This window comes from Amphiura filiformis, chromosome 9 (genome assembly GCF_039555335.1).
Source record: "Amphiura filiformis chromosome 9, Afil_fr2py, whole genome shotgun sequence".
NCBI lineage: Eukaryota > Metazoa > Echinodermata > Ophiuroidea > Amphilepidida > Amphiuridae > Amphiura > Amphiura filiformis.
Window position 1 is genome coordinate 15857623 of NC_092636.1, and position 21106 is coordinate 15878728.

At 37.9% G+C, this 21106-nt stretch overlaps 1 protein-coding gene across 1 annotated transcript in view; it reads left to right on the top strand.

Annotated features, from left to right (window-relative positions):
* Nucleotides 1-21106, top strand: part of LOC140159991 (E3 ubiquitin-protein ligase MYCBP2-like) — a 142657-nt gene that overhangs the window by 15344 nt on the left and 106207 nt on the right. Inside the window, 1 exon segment of the mRNA XM_072183257.1 lies at nucleotides 5379-5451. Coding sequence (XP_072039358.1) covers nucleotides 5379-5451 — 73 coding nt within the window.

Sequence of the window (21106 nt, forward strand, 5' to 3'; positions counted from 1 at the left end):
ACCCCGGCATAACCCACGGGTTCACTGTGTCAAGTTAGCTCCTATAGCATTCTGTGCTGACTATACTTACTGGGGACCATCACGATCTTCCGCTGACCTCCGCTCAGGGATAGCGCTGGCTTCAAAATTTAAGGGGTCCGAGCGATTTTTGTTGGACTCATTCAGCCTTCCAAAAGTCAAATTTAAGGGGTCCAATGGGAATTTTAAGGGGTCCGAGTCCGACTCTGGAAACATCACCCACTAATATTAGAGGTTACGATATGCTGGACAAAATACAGCGAGCGAAGGGCTGTGCAATAATTATGAGCCTCCCAGGGGGTAAAATGTCCAAACGGCTAAAAAAGGTATATATTGCTTGCACCCCGGCCTGCTAAAAATTGTATTCGTAGCAAAACAGGAAAATGTAAGTTTCCATAGGCCTACTATTTCTTAAGTCTGTTTCGAGCGTTTAGTTTTGAACATGCCCCATGAATGTGTGCACAAAATCACTTGGCCCCCCTCTTTTTGACTTACCAAAATTGCCCCCCCCACCCGGCTGCCAAAAAATTCTTGCCCCCCCCCCAATTTTACCCTCATAATTGCGCAACCTCTGAACTCCAAGAAAATCCAAAATATGGGAGTGTAAACACAAAAACTAGGGGTTGTTTTTTACAATCCAGTCCTTGTTCAGGGGTTGTTTTTTACAATCCAGTCCTATTTGTTCATCATGTCATTCATGTAGGCCTGGTTCTGGTTCTGGTTAGGTACGAATCAACACTCCTAGTGGAGACAGACGAATCGGGGTATGGTGTGCGCAAGTTCTGCTTAAATTGTGAAGTGGTCTTTTAGCTGGTTCTTGAATGCTTTTGGTTCTTCGATGTTGGTTATTTCTTGGGGTAGATTATTCCAGTCTATGATGGTTCTTGGGATGAATGAGTATTTGTAGCAGTCTTTTGTGGGTTGAAGTTCTATGAATGAGTGTGAGTGTGATCTCCTAGTGGAGCGCTGTACCGGGCGCAGTAGTGTTCGTACTGGTATGGAAAGGTAACCCTGAAGTGACTTTTGAAATAAGGCTAGACGGGTGATGTTCCTCCTCCTGGCAAGTGTTCCCCATTGAAGGTCTTGAATCATGGTGGTAACACTGCTGTATCTGCCATAGTCGTTCTTAACAAATCGGGCTGCTCTCCTTTGTACTGCTTCGACCTGATGTATGTGTTCTGTGGTGTACGGGTCCCAGACCGCTGCGCAATATTCCAATGATGGTCTAACTAGCGAGCGGTATGCCAGATCTTTTAATGTTATTGTTAGTGGAGCTTTTTATTTAGTCAGAACGCCAACCCTTAATTATCGAAAACGTTGTCCTAACCCTAATTCTAACCTTTCACCTCCTACACCTGAATCAAACCCTTCGAAACTGGCAAAGTTCTGAAAAATTATGATCACACGACGTGACTATGTTTATATGTATTTTTAATGTAAAAAGGTGCAGAATTCGACACCCCAAATCTTACCATGTGCCGCTAATTCACTGCTTTTTTATCCTATATTGCCATCAATAAAGAATACAAAGTTGACCTTTTTGTGTTGAGGAAACTCCATTTTTACTTAGAATGACATGAAAATTAGTTAAATGATGATTTACTATGGTATAAAACATTTGTGCATGCACGATCGGGGAATCCCCCACTGACAGTTAATACAAGGGAGAGATTCTTTGCACATGTTGCAAGTGGAGTCAATTGTCACACTATTTCATTCGCAGAGCCTTGACTTGCACAATGTTTCAACAGATTGATATTCAGAGTGAACGATCTGATATAGTTCTTGGAGCATTTATTTTTGACATTTTGTCCGAAATGATAGGGATTTGTTTTGATAAGTTTTTACATGCCTGATTTTCTGTGCGTCTGAGATATTCTTGTCTAACACATTAGGTAAGCTTAGGGTTAATTTCATTGCGTCCCAACAACAGTTCCACGCGTAGACGCGCATTAGCGCGACCCCTGCCTCCCCTACGTGTTTCAGGATATTTGGCCAACTTTACAACTTTACTCGAGAACTCTAGCTTCGAATTTGCACACAATAGTTACGCATTTGATGCTAGAGTGTGTTGCTATCGTTTTTCGGTCAGACAGCGGTGCACAGTTTTTTGCACCGGAGGTCATTTATTCTGTTAATGTTGAAATTTGGATGAAATTATTTTGATGAGTTAACTGTATCTTTTGAGCAAGATTTGCCTATTTTGGACATTCTAAAATTTTGCTGAAGTGCATTTTAGCAAGATTTTGGACATTCTAAAATTTTGCTGAAGTGCATTTTAGCAAGATTTTTGATGCGATCGCCTGTCGTGATCGGCTGTGTTTACTTCTAAACTTCCATTGCTTTACATGGTGTCATGCTTCAGCAAAGTTGACTAGATTTTAAATGCAATATGGTCTCTAGCCTAGAATGTGAAGCTATCGGTGAGCAAATTCTTGGCTAGACTTCTCGAGCAAGGACAACTAAGTATGGTGGTGGGGATGGTAGGTTTAGTCTAGTTTAGGCTAGTGGAGTCAGGGTAGCTAGTGGAGTCAGGGTGTGGTGCGAAACGTGCGGTAGGGTGATTTAAGGGTGTGGTGGTGGTAGGGTTAGGGTGGTGGGAGAAGGGTAGGGGAAGGGTGTGGTTATGGTGGTTGTGGTAAGGGTGTCCCTATTCACCCCGGACTAGATGACATTTACATACACAGTTATGTAGTTGAAAAATATTTAAAAATTAACTAAATATCTTTTTTAGAGTAAGTTGTAGGATCTAACAGGCTAGGTCCTGGTGCATTTCCAGCTCATTTTGTCTCGCCTGATAAGACAGGAGACTATGTAATCACTTTTCCATATGTGGGTGTGTGTGGGTGTATGTAGGGGTGTGTGTGTGACAATATGGTTAAAATTTTGATTAAATGCTCTCAGATGAACAGTTCAAATCCTATTGCAAGGAAACTTGGGCCATAGGTGAAGTATGAAGTTCTTTTTGCTATGAAGTTGTGTCACATAAATTAATTACAAGGTCATTTCAAGGTCACCATAATTCACCATGCTTTGACATATCAAGCTGCAATTTTGAACAGTAATAGGGGCAAATGTGTGTTAAGTTGCTCAGTGATGGGGAAAAGAGCGGGAGGGCAGGATGGGCAATACGGAGGTGGGGAAGAAGAGGGTAAGGCAGAAGACAACAAGCAAAATACCCTGTGAAAAAAATATCTGGAGATAAGTATGGGGTACAGTGACATAACTTGGTGGGGAGTAGCGCGACCAGAGGTTCTCGACCTTATTAGATTTTCAGGTCATTTTGGGGTCATCCAGGGTCACCCAGGGGTCATCTGAGGTCAAATTACTAAAAACTGTCATAGGCATGAAACTTGGTGGGTACAGTCAATCATTTAGAGCCTGGTTTTTGGAAGGTCATTTCGGGGTCATCCAGGGTCACCCAGGGTAATCTGAGGTCAAATTACTAAAAACTGTCGCCTGGGCACGAAACTTGGTGGGTACAGTCAACATTTAGAGTAAATTTTAGGTCATTTTGGGGTCATCCAAGGTCACCCAGGGGTCATCTGAAGGGAAATGACTAAAAGATGTGATATGGGCATGAAACTTGGTGGGTACAGTCAACATTTAGAGCCAAATTTTTGGAAGGTCATTTCGGGGTCATCCAGGGTCACCAGCAGTCGAATTCGAATTCGCATTTTGCGATGCAATTTCTATCAACTGCTATGCATTTTTCCAAAATGCATCGCTAAAAGTGCTATACATATAAATTTGAGCTAAATTTAACGTCGCATTTGCCTCAAAAGTCCCCCAATGCATCGCTATTTGCGAGCCAAATTCCACGACACATCGCATTTACCTCAAAACACATCTGGATGATCTGGAATTCCCTGAAAATCAAAAACATCACGCAGTCGGTATTTGCTCATTCTTGTTACATCTAAGATAATTATGCTGTATTCCGTTGCAAAAATAAGACAAAGCAATGTTGGGTACCATATTGCGGAATCTGTCTTGGTTGATTGCTTATGTCATGCTTATGTTTACTAGCGTTACTCCCCCAATTATGCGAGAGAATGTCGCCATTGCACGCACTAACTATACACAAAATCATAACACGTGTTCCTGGTGAAGGGAGTTACAAAAACCATAAGATCAGCGACCTTGGGAAGCTTGCAATATTTTTACGGGGATGAGATAATGTTGAGATAATGTTGAACAAAAATTAGGTGAAGAGTTTACTGAAGACCTAATCTGGTTTTCTCGTTTTTGAAGGTTTTTTTCATCTGTGGTATTTTTGCTGTTCTTCATGGTCGTGGAGTGACTTTACCAGGTTTGCAAAATTGCAACATTATTTTTCAATGCTCATTCCTCACGGTAAAAGTATAGGCCTACCCTTTTTTCAAATGCTATGATCCTGATTCCGCAATATGGTACCCAACATTGCTTTGTCTTATTTTTGCAACGGAATACAGCATAATTATCTTAGATGTAACAAGAATGAGCAAATACCGACTGTGTGCATGTGATGTTTTTGATTTTCGGGGAATTCCAGATCATCCAGATGTGTTTTGAGGTAAATGCGACGTGTCACGCAATTTGGCTCGCTGACCAACACCACTCCACTGGTTGCCAGAGTCAAGATTCATCAACTCAAATTTCTCAGCCATATACTGCGTCTTGAAGACGACAAGCCTGTGAAGAATATGCCCTTTATATTCCACCACATGGGAAAAGGAAACCGGGACGGCCACACACACTGTACTTATTACAGTATGTCCAGCACCTCCTTGGAGATGTTGCAGCCAAACAAAATTGTTAAATGCTTGCCCAAGATCGCAATAGTTGGAGAAAGCTTGTAGTCGCCTAATCTGCAGCCGACTGACTGATGATGTCATTAATCCACTCTGCAGCTTAACCGCAATCACCGATCAACTTCAACTTGGTATGGTGATAGGATATGGCTGCCTGATGTGCTGAATAGTTTTGTATCATTTTATTTGCATATTTATGAATATTAATGAGCTCATTTGCATTTTGCCTACATTTCCAATAATCCACTCTCCAGCTTAAACGCAATAACTTATCAACTTCAAACTTAGTCTTGTGATAGTATTCTTTATATTTACCAACATTTGTTGTGGGGCCACCTTAATTACTGAACCACGTAATTCTAGTTAGCACTTTCATCTTTACTTCAATTTTGTTGCTTGTTGAACTTTCAGGAATAGTCACCAATTAGCAATCAGTAGTCGTAGTAGTCGAGGTGCGACTATCGCCAAATAGTTGCAACCTTGACTATTGGCTACTTAGTCCTGCAGGCCTTATAGAAGTTATCAGGTACTAATGGAGGAAATAATGCTTTTCATCTTTTCTTGTAGGAAAAACCCAACACCAGCTCACAAAAGAGGCAAGAAGAAGAAAGCAAAGTTCAAGGGTCTAGACAAAGTAAAGGTAAGCAAACAAAACGCTTTTTGAGCTTCCCATAAAATCATTCATTCAGAATACACTCCTGCTGCAGCCATGAAAGGGAAAGTTTTGGGCAAGGAGTGTGGGAGCCTGTTCAAAATCCAGTTTTTAATCATCAGGGACTGAAGTTGCCATCCTTCTACAAAATCCATGTTGTGTAAATACATGAATGTACATGTACATGCTCAGTGATCATGATGGTTTATATGCAGGTATTGGGCGCTGTTGTCTTGCTAGTTCCCTGAGCCGACAGCTCCGACTAACTTGGAGGTGTTGATAGACCTGGGAACCAGCCAAGTTGACATATATATGATATGCATTTACTGTGATTTACAACTTTGGAAGTGACGGATGTGCGGACACCAGTTCAAACACATCACAAAGGGGGGGAGGGGTTCTTGGTGAGAAGGCCTCCAAAAGGTGTGGGGGGGTCTTTTTGTGAGACTGGGGAAAATCTTACCAAAAAAGGGTCTGAGGCTGGGAAACATTTTTGGTCAAAACATTAAAGTTGATTTTTGAAATTTGAAATTTTTGAAAATTAAAAAAAAAATTAAAAAACCGGGGTGATTCGTTGAGAGATTATCTGAAATTTGTCCGAAATTCTTGAAAAAGGGGGCTCTTTTGGTGACAAGAAACAAAAAGGGGTCATTGAGTGAGAGTGATTTCGGTAAAACAAAAAAGGGGGTCATTGGGTGACAAAGAGTTGAAAATGGGGGTCAATGTGGCCGCATATTCCTGTCACCCATTTTAGTGCCCCCCCTGATAGATCACTACCCTGGGTAAGGTCAAGAAGATCTTTGCTATCTGCTTCCTTCAGCCTATACGAAAGAAGTTGAGCTCAGGATGATTATCCCTACACATGGAGATTGTGGTGGACTTTCATTTGGCAGGACATTACAGGTTGTAGCCCATGTCTCAATCTTTTTTTAGATCCTGATTAAGAGATTCAGCGAGCCTCTTAGCTCCTATCTTCTCTGGATTTAATGAAAGGCAGGATGAGAGCATCATTAGTGTATAACCTGCTGTCCATTACATGTATAGTACCGTATTCTACCTTGAGCTTGGGCGATATTTTGATTAATAGATAAATAAAAAATCGGGTACTCGATTATTTCAAAGCACCGTAATCGAACTATCAAAAGTTTGATTTTATCGAAAATAATTGATTGATTATGCAAAGTTTTTTTAATAATAGTTGCATCTTTATATGTGATTATTAGCTGAAACTACAACCAGAATAACTAGTGAAACAAACACATCTTTCTCCACTTAAGGGGGTACTACACCCTTGATAAATTTGTGACTATTCCGCTAGAATGTACCTCTTTTCTTATCATAAATAACATAACGCTTTTCTTGAGTCACTGAAATTCCAGTGTAGTAACTGGATTCTTTGCCCTATATACATAACTTTTGTTATCAGTGTGTTATTATTTGTTGAGAAAATGCAAAATAGTCACAAATTTATCAAGGGGTGTAGTACCCCGTTAGTATGCACTGCTATGTTTAAGGGGGTACTACACCCCTGACCAATTTTGTGCCTATTTTTGCATTTTTCTCAAAAAATATAGCACATAGGTGTCAAGTAATATATGTATATTATAGGGGCAAGGACTACAACTACTGTACTGAAAATTCAGCAACTCAAAGCAATTAGTTATTGATTTATTGATCAAATATTGGTTTTCCCTCATTTTTGACTGTAACTCCACAACTATTGTCTGTGCTGAAAGAAAATTTTCAGTGCAGTAGTTGTAGTCCTTGCCCCTATAATATACATATCTTACTTGTCCCCAATGTGCTATAATTTTTTAGAAAAATGCAAAAATAGGTACAAAATTGGGCAGGGGTGTAGTACCCCCTTAATACTATGCAACAAATGATACTCAACCTGGATTACAGTCACACTATGTTCAATACAAAATGTGGTTCAAATTATTATGTCCAAAATAATTGATTTTAAAAAACAACAAAATTTTTCTAACTTGTATAAATTTGTTCAACTTGCACCTTTCACTTCAATCTTTTGCGTGAACTTAATTGGGTCGAAAGTCTAAATGGACCAAACTTATAATTCTAGGCTTTTAAAAATCACAGAATTTTAAGCAATGCTGAATAGAGTACACAAAAACTACACATATATAAATTTCCCAAAATAAACAACTCGTAAAAATCACAAAATCACCAAAAATTCTGTTCAAGGATATGGGACAAAAAAAATGAATGGCTACACTATCTCAGGGCTGCCAGCTTTCATGAGACCCTGCAGAAATAATAGAAAGTTGCGATTTCCAACGTACGTTTCAAACACCTGTGCATCTATTTAAAATCACTCTCATGTGACAAGATTTTGAATAGATGCACAGGCGTTTGAAATGTATGTTTGGAAATCGCAAGCTCTCTAATGTTTTGGCAAAGCAGCAAAGGTACACTTTCAGGAAAGTTGCTGCCACTTTTTAAAACAATTTACTGATTGGCGTAGTATTTTGTTTTGAAAATGACCAGTATGATTGTAAAATATGAATTTTATTTGTCACAGTAAAAAAAACCATCCCCTTTTTTGACTTCCTTTTCCACTGGGGCACTAAGTATGTCCCCTATTATAGAGGCAAATTTACACATTGTCTATGTCATTATGATATTGGTAAGACAGAGAGCATGAAGAATTTGACAATATTTACATCAATGTATGGCTGCCCTTGCCTATTAAAATATCCCCATGAATTTCCCTCCATAATTTCAAACGTTTAGCATCACACTTAAAACATGTATCTCTTTGTCATGCAGGCCTATATAAGTTTGAGGAAGGATGACTTTGATGTTTTAGCATGCATGAAGCATAAAATTGAAGGAAATCCTGTGTCAATAGCTATGTCTTCCTACAATATCTACTGATCAATATGGAGCCATTAATGATCCGCGTACTGCTAGCCATAGCCATCAACATAAAAAGTTCCGAGATATTTTCACAAAATATCAAGAGCTATATTAAGAACCACTGAACTAATATTTAGTTTGTTTGTACTCATTTTAATGCATTTTTCATGCAGATTCCAAATATGATCATAAAATGGACAATTCTGACATTTTTTAATTAAAAAAAATAATTTGAAACATGTCATTTTTAGTTGACACCCACATGGAGAGAGTTAAGGACAGTACAAATCCATGTTGTACAACAAGAAGCTGCTAGACATTGCGCTGTGGTCCTGGACCACAAACACATCCATGCAGTCTAGTAGGCTTTCTTTCAAGTACCGTACTGACGCGAGTATAGTCCCACCTTCGAGTAAAGTCCCATCCCCAAATTTTCAAATTCAATGCATTTTGAAATCATTAATAGAGTATGACATGAATACAAAATATATCAATTTTCATATTAAAATACAAAACATCTTGAATTTTTGAAATTTTTTTTGAAATTGAGTATAGTCCCACCCCCAATTTTGAAAAATGTTCACCCAAAAAACGGGGTGGGACTATACTCGCGTCAGTACGGTACTTGTAACCAGCCAATAAACACCATTTCAAATGCATTTCCCAGCAGCACAGATCCAGATGTGATACAACATATGTTTACATATGTGCCCATCCACCACAAACTGGTTGTAAAGTCGGCATTTTCCATTTTGAGATAAATCAAAAACAGTATATATATGGATTTCTATGTAAAATATATTAGGAATTTGACCTTTGATGAACCATAACTTCACTTCCAAATGTCCCATGAAGCTGGTTGAGGTGTCATTTTAAAGCTGGAAGTGAATTTCAAAATCTGCAATAAACAGAAAATGACATAGAGCCGACTTTACTACCACTTTGTGGTGGATGGTCACATATTTGATTTCAAGATTTAATGCTCAAAATTTTCTCGGTTTCCATGCAAAAACATCTTTAATGATTTTTTTTAGTCCTTTATGAAATATACCATTGACCTAATTAGCTGCCATCGGCACATTGTTTTCATGTTGATATGTCATGACAAATGTAATCCCGATGTTAACATATTGTGACACATTGTCGACAAAGGCAAGTTCGATCTCCTGAATCGGCCAACTGCATCAAGTCACCAAAACACAATCTGTTATTTATATTTATTTTACATTGCATAATATCACTAAGGCCAAGGAAAGTCGATTTTGAGTTTCCCGTCACCCGCCCTCACTTAATTTTCTGACCCTCACTTGAATTCATTATTGTGATTTTCCAAAAAATACCAATGAAAACTGGTTATATTTGCAAAAAAATTATGAATATCCCTTTATTTTTTTGTGGAAAAATCAAAATCAAAACATACATTTTGCTGTCAACCTTGCAGACTCTTTGGGCTAAACATCCATCTTCAAGTGAGTGAGCGGCAAATAACAACACATTTTACATGCGTGTAATAATGAATAATGAAAAAGTGACCTCACTTGTTTTCAGAAATTCCAAGTTGTGGAACCAGTTACCTGTTTCAGTCCGCTCCTCCAACTCTTTGCCAGTGTTCAAAAAAGGGCTGAAAACATTTCTGTTCTCAGAAACATAATTGCTTGTGAACTTTTTTCTTATATTCTATCATGTTTTTGTTGTATATTTATCTTGCTATGTTGTTTTGAGCGCTGTGATCATTTGAAATGGCGCTATATAAAAGCCTATTGTATGTACATGTATGTATGTATGTGACGGGAAACTCAAAATTGACTGTTAGGGGCCTAATGGACAAGTTTTACCTTACACATATCTCTACGAAAGCCTACATAATCTAACTCTGGATGCCCCCTCTCCCCGGGAATGGAATGAGGCAGGGGGCACATAGGGCACCCTTGCCTAAACCACCTCAGAAGGGTTACTGCAAATGTTTATAATTTCATCACAGTCTATGATTTGATCATCATCGTGTATAAGTTGTGTAATAGCTCATGTACATAATATACAATTCATGCATGTACATCACTATGGACCACAATGGCCTCATCCCAATGGCATAGTTCAATAAAGTCAATTAAAGACTCATAGTGCAAAATTTGACCTCATGTTGCAGAGTATGAGTTTTTGTTACCAAATTTTCAAAGGTCATTCAATGAATGTGCAAATGTGTTGGGGTTAAAGAACTGTGCATTGATAGATGAGCATGTTGTGGATCCTAGTGCATGTATTCAGTGTTCAATTACATAAATTGCTTGCAGTTTCATTGAAGTTCAGTGGCACCGCAGTTATTAGGAGTCACTGGTTCTATAAATAGACAGTCAATTTATGAAAATTTCCCTTGAGTTGAGTGTGTATGTGTACTTTGTCATTTCCCCACTAACTTCACTTCATGTATCCTTGCAGTCTTTGCCAGCGACCATGGCATTGAGATGGTTATCTGACCATGTAGGACTAGGTACAAGGCAGTCATAGCCAACATTAAGGAACTGTTGATGGCAGTTTTATAAAGGGAAAGGAAGGAGAACTTCTGATATAATTCTTCGCTGAAAAGGAATTAAAAATTTTAAGAAAAGACAATACTTTTTATCATAGATTTTCAGGGTTTAGTCAGGATCCAGTGGCCATACTGACCTGGCACCTTCTAATTGAGAAATTTTGAAAAACTGGGTATGGTGTGAAGAGAAGGAAGAAATAAGCCTAATAAGGACTCTCTTTCCGTATATGTTTGGAAAATATAACTGTTTTGCTTCCAATATGAAATTTTTTGGCTCCACACATATGTGGGGTGTATATTAGGGCTGTGCAATAATTATGAGCCCGGGGGGGGGGTAAATTTCCAAACGGCTTGCCAAAAATCGCTTGCCCCCCTCTCGGCCTGCCAAAAATTGCTTGCCCCCTCTCTGTCCGCCAAAAATTCTTTGCCCCCCCCCCCTTGCGCGTGCCATATTTTTGGGATCCCAATTTACAAACCTTAAATGGTCTGTATATGTTGCGACCGCAGCGAGCAGGAAAATTTGCATATTTAAGCTGTTTCCGCACTGTTTTCATAAGCCTTTTAGAGCGTTCTATTTAAAAGGCGCCCCATGAATGTGTGCCAAAAATCGCTTGCCCTCCCCCCTCTCGGTTTGCTCAAAATTGCTTGCCCCCCCTACCTTTTGGCTCGCCAACAATTTTGTGCATGTTTGTTTGGCTGCCTGGTTGTCCGGGCAGAAGCAAATTAATTAATCCACTCTGCAGCTCCAACGCAGTATCCAATCAACTTCAACGTTGGTATGGGATAGGATGTGGTAGCCTGATGTGCTGTATATTTTTGTGTCATATTATTTGCATATTTATGAATATTAATGAGCTTATTTGCATATTTTGCCTAAATTGTCATTAATTCACTCGGCAGCTTAACCAATCAACTTCATTATTACATGTACATTTTGTATGTTTTCAGGGTTATTAGGAGTTTAAAAGAAAACATAATAATGATAATATTGGATGGCTTATTTCGCATGATACCATAACATATCGGATTCGTCATACAAATATCGAACTCGCTGTTGGCTCGTCCGATATTTTTATGACTCATCCGATATGTTATGGTATCATGCTCAGCCATCCAATATTATATCAAACTTGGTTTGGTGATTGGATATGGTGGTCTGGTATGCTGTATAGTTTTGTGTCATGTTATTTACATATTAATATTAATGACCTTATTTGCATATTGCATATTACTTTTATTCACAAACCTTTGTTAATTATACACCTTTGTGTGGGGCCACCTATAAATTATGAACTGGGTAATTCTAGTTTTAAGATGTTAACATATTTTTATGTGAAAAATGTGGTCTCCTTTCTTGAAACTGCTTTTAACAGCTTCTTGGGAGCTTCATTCCCCTGACCATCCACCATGGCATTGCCAATTTGCCATTGGACCCCACTGGGGGCAGACCCGGCTTATTTTCCTCTATTTTTAGAAAGACCCACTGGCATCTCTTTAGTTTGTTCATACAAACTAAAGAAAAGCAAGCATAAAAAACCCCAAGTCTGGCCCCACTGGGCCACTGGGGGCCAGACCCGGCGAATTTTCCTCTATTTTTTGAAAGACCTGCTGCCTTCTCTTTAGTTTGTTCAAATAGGTGTTGCTAGGGGTGTAACCTTTAAAGGCACTGACCACCCTATCCTTGACCGAGAGGAATTGTCTGCCACCTGGATGCCCAAACTGTTTTGAACCTCAGGATGCTTTCAGTTTAGATAGTGCACACCTCCACCACACTTAGGTGTGTATCTGGGGTGAGGGGGCCAGCAACCCAGTGCTAACACTGATATCATTAGCTATCTGAACTCAACCACCTTGTCAACGCTTTCTGAATTTCAATGCACAATCAGTAGTTCTTCTTGGCGACTTTGATGTCCACCGCAAGGAATGGTTTGGCAGCTGTACAACTTGTGCTGCTGGAGTGGCGCTGCACACTTGAGATGTGTAATGCTCTTGGTCTAACACAATTAAGACCAAATTCTTGACTTGCTCATCACTGATCTAGATGCCACCAGCACAATACGTGCAAGACTAGGCACTTCAGACCACAGTCAGTTCATTTGAAACTGAATGTGCCGCTGTACAGAGATAACCGTACAAAGCGCAAAGTGTGGCAGTACAATAAGGCCGACAACTGGGGGATGAGAGGTTTTCTTGCATCTGCTGACTGGTCTCTTGCATTCCAATCTGATGACACAGAAGAAGCTTGCAGCAACTTCCACTTATATCAGTGATGCAATGGAGATTCAATATCAGTAAAAAGCTTGTTTTCATGAAGACTTGTGACAAGGTAATGGTTCGATGACCACTGCAAAGAGCAACAACCAAGAAGTGCCACTGATTCAGGAAGCTAAAAAAGAACAACACAAAGGAAAACAGGGATAAGTTTACATGCAGAGAAGGTAGCCAGAAGGAGCTACATGACATCAAGTTGAGGAAAGAACTCTCACTCAGATGGCAGCCTCAGCAGCAAGAAATGGTGGAACACTGTTAACACCGTCTGGTAAGTCCACCAGAGTTGATCTACCAGTGCTGAAGGATGGATGTCATGTCTCACCTCACCTAGGCGGTTTTATCCTCTGTAGTATGAAGCCCTCTTCAATAATCTTCCATCTCTGTCTATCTTGCACATCCCTTGCCCAAGTGGTGCCTGTTTTTACTGTTAGTCATTTTGCTATCTTTTGTCTTTGCCTTCCTTTTCTATGCTTTCCTGTTCTTGGTTGCCACTCTGTGACTCTTTTTGTCCATCTATTGTCATTTTGTCTTGCCACATGTCCTGCCCATCTTGCTTCACCAATCCTTTCTGTGATGTCTTTGACTCCTGTTTTGCTTCATATCTGTTCCTGATTCTATCTCATCAAGTTATGTCTGGCAAGCGTGTTGTGATGAGTCAAGTCTACACTACATCAAAAGACAAAGCTGAAAAATTTTGCCAGACCTTTGCCGCTAAATGTTAGCTTGCCAGCACAGAAGAATCTGCTCGACCTGAAGTTTAGAATTAAGTAACATGCTCAATGGAAAAGATAGCCTTCAATATTTTCCCCCACTAACAAACTATAATTTACCTGGACTCTGTGTAACGTGCATGAATTATAGTTTCACATGGTGGAAATTGAGTCACCTGGCTGGTGGGTGCCAAGTGTTAATACTCATTCAGGAAATCATTCAATTATTAGAGCCCTAGTTTGTGCTGTGTGTGTCTTGGCATGTTTGGAAAAAAAAAAAAAAAAAAATGGGAGGAGGTGGAATTTAGTTTTGTTTACTGCATTTCTTGTGTATTGCAAAGCATGTGATTTTCATGTTGTTTTGATTTTAATTTACTTTGTGCAACTGTATTTTTACTCGGCTCACAAAAATAGCCACTGAGTCCTTATTAATGGTCACAAGTCAGTGATTTTACAGTTGTTGGGGACAAGGTGTTGATTCAGATATCAACTAGAGCATTTTGACAAAATTTTAATCTAGGCAAGTTTTACTTTATTTTGATACACTCTGTAAAGACTCAACCCCCTGGAAATTATTATTTAATTATATTTTTATGTAAAATTTATTTATATAAATAAATAAATTTTATATAAAAATTAAATTAAATAAACAGACAAACTTTGTTTCGAAGTTGTGACTTATGGTAACATATGATATGCCTCACAATTTTTAGCATCAAATATATAGTAAGATAGCAAAGACAATTATAAATTTTTCCAAAAATACAACAACAAAATGTGATGGAATTCCTCCGAAAAACAAAATGTGCACGGCCTAACGGAACGTGGGAAACAAACTTGTTTTTTTTAGGCTTAAATTCACATGGTCAAAGGGCACTGCACATAAGCAAAATGTTGGAAACCCAGCAAATGCTAGTGTCGAATGTTGACATTTGGTGTTGCCATGCGAAGGAGGAAATGTCCGGGATATGCAGGGATTACCGGTTGGCAGCTCAGCGGACTCATAAATGGAGGAAGAAATCCCTACCAGCGAGCTGGGAGGAAATGACCCTCCAGACTTGTCTAGCCAGGCCCGCAGGGAAAATTATAAAGTATGTCCTGTAAAAAAGTATTGAAACCAGAATGTAGGCCTACTGAGTACATGAACGTTTATGCACTAAACAAATCAATATGTTTTGCCATTCTTTGTTTTAATGTGTGTGTTTGTGTAAGAAAATATGTTGTTTTCAGTTGCAATAATACCATTATATGCCACCAAATGTGGGCTACAAAACAAGTTCTGTTAACATAGTGTATGTATTTATCACATTTTGTGACAAGCTCTCACAAAATGAATATAAAGTTGACTAAATAACTTCCTAAGATATTCTTTATTTTATACCCTTTTAAGGTGGTACTACACCCCTTGATAAATTTGTGACTATTTTTGCATTTTTCTCAAAAAATAATAGCACACTGGTAACAAAAGTTATATATTATAGGGGGCAAGTGACTCAAGACAAGCGGTACATTATTTATGATAAGAGAAGAGGATACCGCTAGAATGTAGGCCTACCTCATTTCTTAATACATTTAATGAACCACTTGTCTTGAATCACTGAAATTTCAGTGAAGTAATTGGATTCCTTGCCCCTATAATAAACAAAACTTTTATTACCAGTATGTAGAAAAAATGCAAAATTAGTTGACCACAAAATTGATCGGGTGTAGCACCACCTTAAAATCATACCAAACATGTTAGGATGGAAGTCGAACCATAGACTCTGATGGTCAAACTCCTCTATTATACAGTACATGTAACTTTTGGATTTTGATCCGAAATAAAACAATAAAAACTGGTACTTTACACTTGCGTATACATGTGAATCCAAATGCAGACCTGCCAACTGTCCCTCATTTTGAGGGACTGTCCCTCATTTGGGGTTTACCAAAGTGAAAATGAGGGACAGTCCTGTTTTCTGAAAATTTCAGTGATGGCAAATTTAAATGTAAGAACAGCAGAAAATGATGAAAATGTCACTTTTTTTAAAATTTGCTATAGCATTCTCTGTAGACTATTAAATTCAGACCTCCAAAACCTCTGAATTCTGAAAGTATTGCACACCTTAAGTCTTTGAATTTGTCGGTACCTGGTTTGTGTACATGTACAAGGTTTTGGTCTCAATGTCCCTCATTCTGACTTCGATGGGTTGGCAGGTCTGCAAATGCAGTGCAGTACTGTGATATTGTAGTATCAGGGCAGGTGATGAACTTCTTGATCCACATTGGGAAATTATTAATTTTACACGTCAGAAATTAAATTACTGTGAGGTTATTTGAAGGTGTAATAACTATGTGTTAATAAATCTGTTATAATGGATCTAACTATAGATGATACAACACATACTACTAAAAATGGATGAATCTTAACATACCCACCCTGCATTGATCGTCAATAAACTTGGAAAGATTAAAATATCATGTTTTTATCAGAAAAGAGGAATAAATTACGAAACAATGTAGGCGAGGTCAGATCATTCTTCAGATTTTTCATGATCAACTCTGCAATGATCTGCTTCCCCAAATAAGATTGCAAACTTTGTGTCCCTATCATTGCGGTCTGATCCTGGCATTATTGAGACTTAATTGTGTTGTCAACTTGAATCAATTCATAGCAAAGTGTATACAGCCCAATACATAATCTTGGTTCTTTGAATTGTCTTGTTTAGTTAATCAGGCATATATATATATGAGCGACAGAAAACAGATGGGTGGATATAAGTGTGTCATTTATTGTGCATAACATGCACTTTCCACCAGTAACCCTTACGAGTCGCTACTCTTCAGGAGGAGTTGGCCACTGTTGAAGATCTGCAACATAGGGGGATATTCCCCGATTCAGATTCAAGACCGATTCAGCCCCAGATCGGCCAATCCCCGATCTACCGATTCTGGATCGGCCAACACTATATTTGTTTGCACGGCAGTTTGACTGAATTTATAAATAAGAATTGTTATGTAAAGCATTTCCCTGTGTTTTCATACAACTTAGTAGCCAAGAGGATGTGCGGTTACGAACCACTCAAAGTTATATATGAGAAACAGACCCCAGTGATTATTCTGCAATAATGACCGCACAACACATACAGGGTGCCCCCTAAAAAAAAAAAAAAAAGAGGGATGCCCTCATTGTGCCCTCTTTTTCTCCTAATTCAGAAAAGTTGATCAAATATATGTTGGTACGGTATGTAAAGAAGCCTTTACCTGTTAGCTTTAATAAACCGAAGGAATAATTTCAATCGGCTCATAACTTTTGAAGATATGCCCTTTTAAAGAAAGGGGCCTCTTTTTTTTGGGACACCCTGTATGTCTGAAATTCACAACCATGTACATTTGTATACATCCAGCTGTACTGCGCACAAAAAGTATCCAAACACTTTAAAAAAAGGCAATAACTTTAAGACACCAAACATAATTTACCAGATGATGTAATCAGTAGATTGAGAATTTTGTTCTGCATATTTTGATGCCTCATTCGTCACAATGCGATTATATTTTCTCAAATTATACCAATTTGGATAAAAAAGAGAGCATTTCAAAAGTGACAAGATAGACTTTTCTTTTGAAACACGCTAATTATGAGCACAGCAAGTGAGTGTTGATCTGTCACGCTGTAATTAGCCCGTTTATAGAATAGCCTGTAGGAATCACCTTGAAAGAGGAAATAGCCAAAATTTGTCACTTTTGAAATGCTCTCTTTTTCCATTCAATTTGGTATACATGTAACTTGGAAAATAAAGTTGAATATTCTGTCGGTCCAACATCCGGGCTATCTCTAGTCTCGGGCCCAAACTGCATGTGGCTCACAGTTTGTTATGAACAACAGAAACCGGCTGTGAAGGAGGCTACATAGCGATGTTGTTGGAGTGACATTCAATTTCTGAAAAAACGACACTCGACCATGGAATTTAATTTTAAGTTTGTCAGTATATAAACGGTAAATCAAGTAAGTTTCTTCCACTCTGAAGACTTAGAAACGGTTGTTTGATTCCACTAACTACATGTATTTGCGATCGAAATTTACATAACACCAATGACAGAAATCATCAACAAAAATCGAATCAGGGACTTGTTTTCACTCGACCGTGAGTTGCATCATCAACCGGAAGTGACGTGACACGGACCGACAGCATTGTTCCAAATGAGATATCAAAATATGCAGAACAAAATAACCCATCTAATGATTAGGCCTACTTACTATGGTACTTGTAGATAGAGATATTGCTTATTATTGTTTTAAGTGTTCGGATACTTTTTATGCGCAGTTAGTTACTGTAATTTCTTTATCATTACATTTGTATAATGTACATTACTGAATACACACTACAGAACAGTTAATATAAATTTGATTACATGGTGCTATCATCTTCATCAAGAGCCAATGAAGATATCCTATGCAAAGTGTGCATAAACTTTATCAGCATGTTTCAGCTGCAGTCCAAGTCAACACTGGTGGTGCAGGCCACAGCCATTCCAGGTTTCCTGTTTTAAAGGAACACTGCATATGTGCAATAAATGTGTGTGCATTGGCGATAATGAAAATGTTGTTCTTTTTCTCATGTTTTCTATAAGGGATTAATTTCAAGAAACATAATATTTGATTTGTCCAAATAAGCAATTATAACTCAAAAGGGATATTGATCATGGCACATCTTTTTTCTAGAGCATTACAATTTACCCTTTCTCTGGTCCCTTAAACATAACACACATATTATCTAAATAAAACCACTTTCTTCTGTAGGAGTTATGTAGTTTGAATTACTCTGTCCCATATGTAATGTGTGTATTTATAGCTGTGACTCTTAAAATATTGGGGTCAGGAAAGGCCATTTTTCCTCACAAAGCAGTAAAAACAGTGTACCCCGAAATTGTACAATTTTTTTGGTTCCTGCTGCAAAAAAAAGTGCCATAGACCCCAGAAACCCATGACTTTCATCTGCAGATAATTTGAGTACAGTACAGTGACTTGCAATTCTGGCGATTCACAATACGATGCACCATCAGCAGTTGCTTTTGCTAGTCCTATTTTTGACCTTCAGGGTCGACATCACCGTTCTCACCACCATTAAATTTAATGCGAGTGTGATAATAATACTGTAGAAAACATCACCACAAAGGATTCTGTGTGAGGAATAGATAGAAAATGGATCCACAATAATAACTGTTTTTGTGTGTAACATTGTTATATTGACATTTAAACACACAATGACATTATGCTCCTGTGTCGTATTTGTATTACGCGGGCATTGGATGTCAACATTTTCCTATGTGCTGCATATTTTGACCTCTCCCCAGCAGACGCTGGAAGCGCATCGTATTATGAATCAACCAAAGTGCTAGCAGCTTGTTTCTGGATTGCTTCTCCCTTTTTTTTTTTATTGAAGACTTCATATAAGGCCAAGTAAAATAAAATACAAGTTTCTCGTCCCCGCCCGCCTCCTTTTTTTCCGCCTCCTCCTTCTTTTTACTCTTTACTATTCAAAAAAAAAAAATTAAAAAAAAAAAAAAAAATCGATTTTTATATATTTTTTTTTTAAATAATTTTTTAAAAATAGTTTTTAACTGTTTTTCCTACCCTTCCCCAACTCTAACCCACCCACAAACCTTACTACATGTATACAAATCCAACCGAGCCCAACTAGCCAAACACCCTTGCCCCAACCCCCCAAAAGGGAATTGGGGGTAACATTGATTTCACCCCAAAATTGGACCTCTATTTAGTTTTTAAACTTAGTAAATATGCATGAATATATTTAAAGTTCCAATTACTTTATTTAGCCTCATATCATCAAAATAATTATAGGAAGGAGAAACCTTTCCTTTCACATAATTTTGGAAATTAAAAAAAAAATCTAAAATTCTAAAAATACCCAAAAATATATTTAAGTGCAGAAGCTTTTTTCTTCTGGGTAAGAATTTTTTTCTACGTGCAACAGCTTTTTTTTGCAGGTTAGAAATTTGATAAATAGGCCCATGCATGCATTTTGTATATGATGACCTATTTATCAAATTTCTAACGTGCAATAAAAAAGCTGTTGCATGTAAGAAAAAAAATTCTTACCCAGAAGCTTTTGCACTCGAATGAATTTTTTTGGTATTTTAGAATTTTAGAAAAAAATTAAATTTCCAAAATTATGTGAAAGGTTTCTCTTTTATTTTGTTAGCGATGAAAATAACAATTTTTTGTCAAGCTGAACAAATGTACATTTTCACTGTTTCTGAATTTTGAAACATGCTTAGCAAGTGGACTAAAAATGATACAAATCATTTGTTTTGTCATACATTGCATTAGTATTCTCAAATAGCACAATATCGGTGATTAAATATACATTGAACAGCCATATTTGGCATGGCGGCCATCTTGGAAAAAATAGCAAAAAATTGAAAAATAGTAAATAGTAAAGCCCTGCCTCCTCCTTTTTTGAAAAAGTCCGGACGAGAAACTTGTTTCTTTTTTTACTTGGCCTAAACCCTTGCTTTCTAAAAAAAAAACCCAAAACAATTGTCAATACCTTGCTGTAATATACAGGTACATGTAATACCATGCAGTATGAAACAGTGTTTCACATCATGCTTGTGCTGGTACATCCTAAGGCCAAAAAAAAAGATTGCTTGTTCTCCACCGACCGACCCTAATTTGGAAAATCTGAAAAAAAGGTTTTTTTTGTTTTACTGTACAAATGAATACAGACCCTAATTTTGGAAAAATAAAATTTTCCAGAAAAAGTTTTTTTTCTTTCAACATTTTTGACATCCTGAAATTTTTTTTTTCAGTTTCTACACACTTCTAAACTGTTTTAAAAACATGAATGAAGTGGTTACAGTAGACTGAGGACTTAGAGAAATATCCCAATTCACAACTATTTGGGATTTTGGGCTATTTATTAAGCATACAGTCACGTTTTGGCTGTGACCTTTAAATAAAATATTTAAAAAAATAAAAAAATCCCGACCGACCGACCCAATTCTGAAAAAGTAGTGGAGGACAAGCAAACTTTTTTTTGGGCCTAATGCTATATACCCTGTTGATAAACTCAGGCAGGCTTCAAACACAAAGGCGGCTAAAATATGTGTTAAATGCAGTTTACAAGTGACAGGATATCCTACATTTCTGATAAACTAACAGTCACTTCTGCTGCCTGCTGTAATAATGTGTCCATTGTATTTAATGGGTCATGACCATCTTAAAGTGTGACAAGAAATAATATAATAAGAT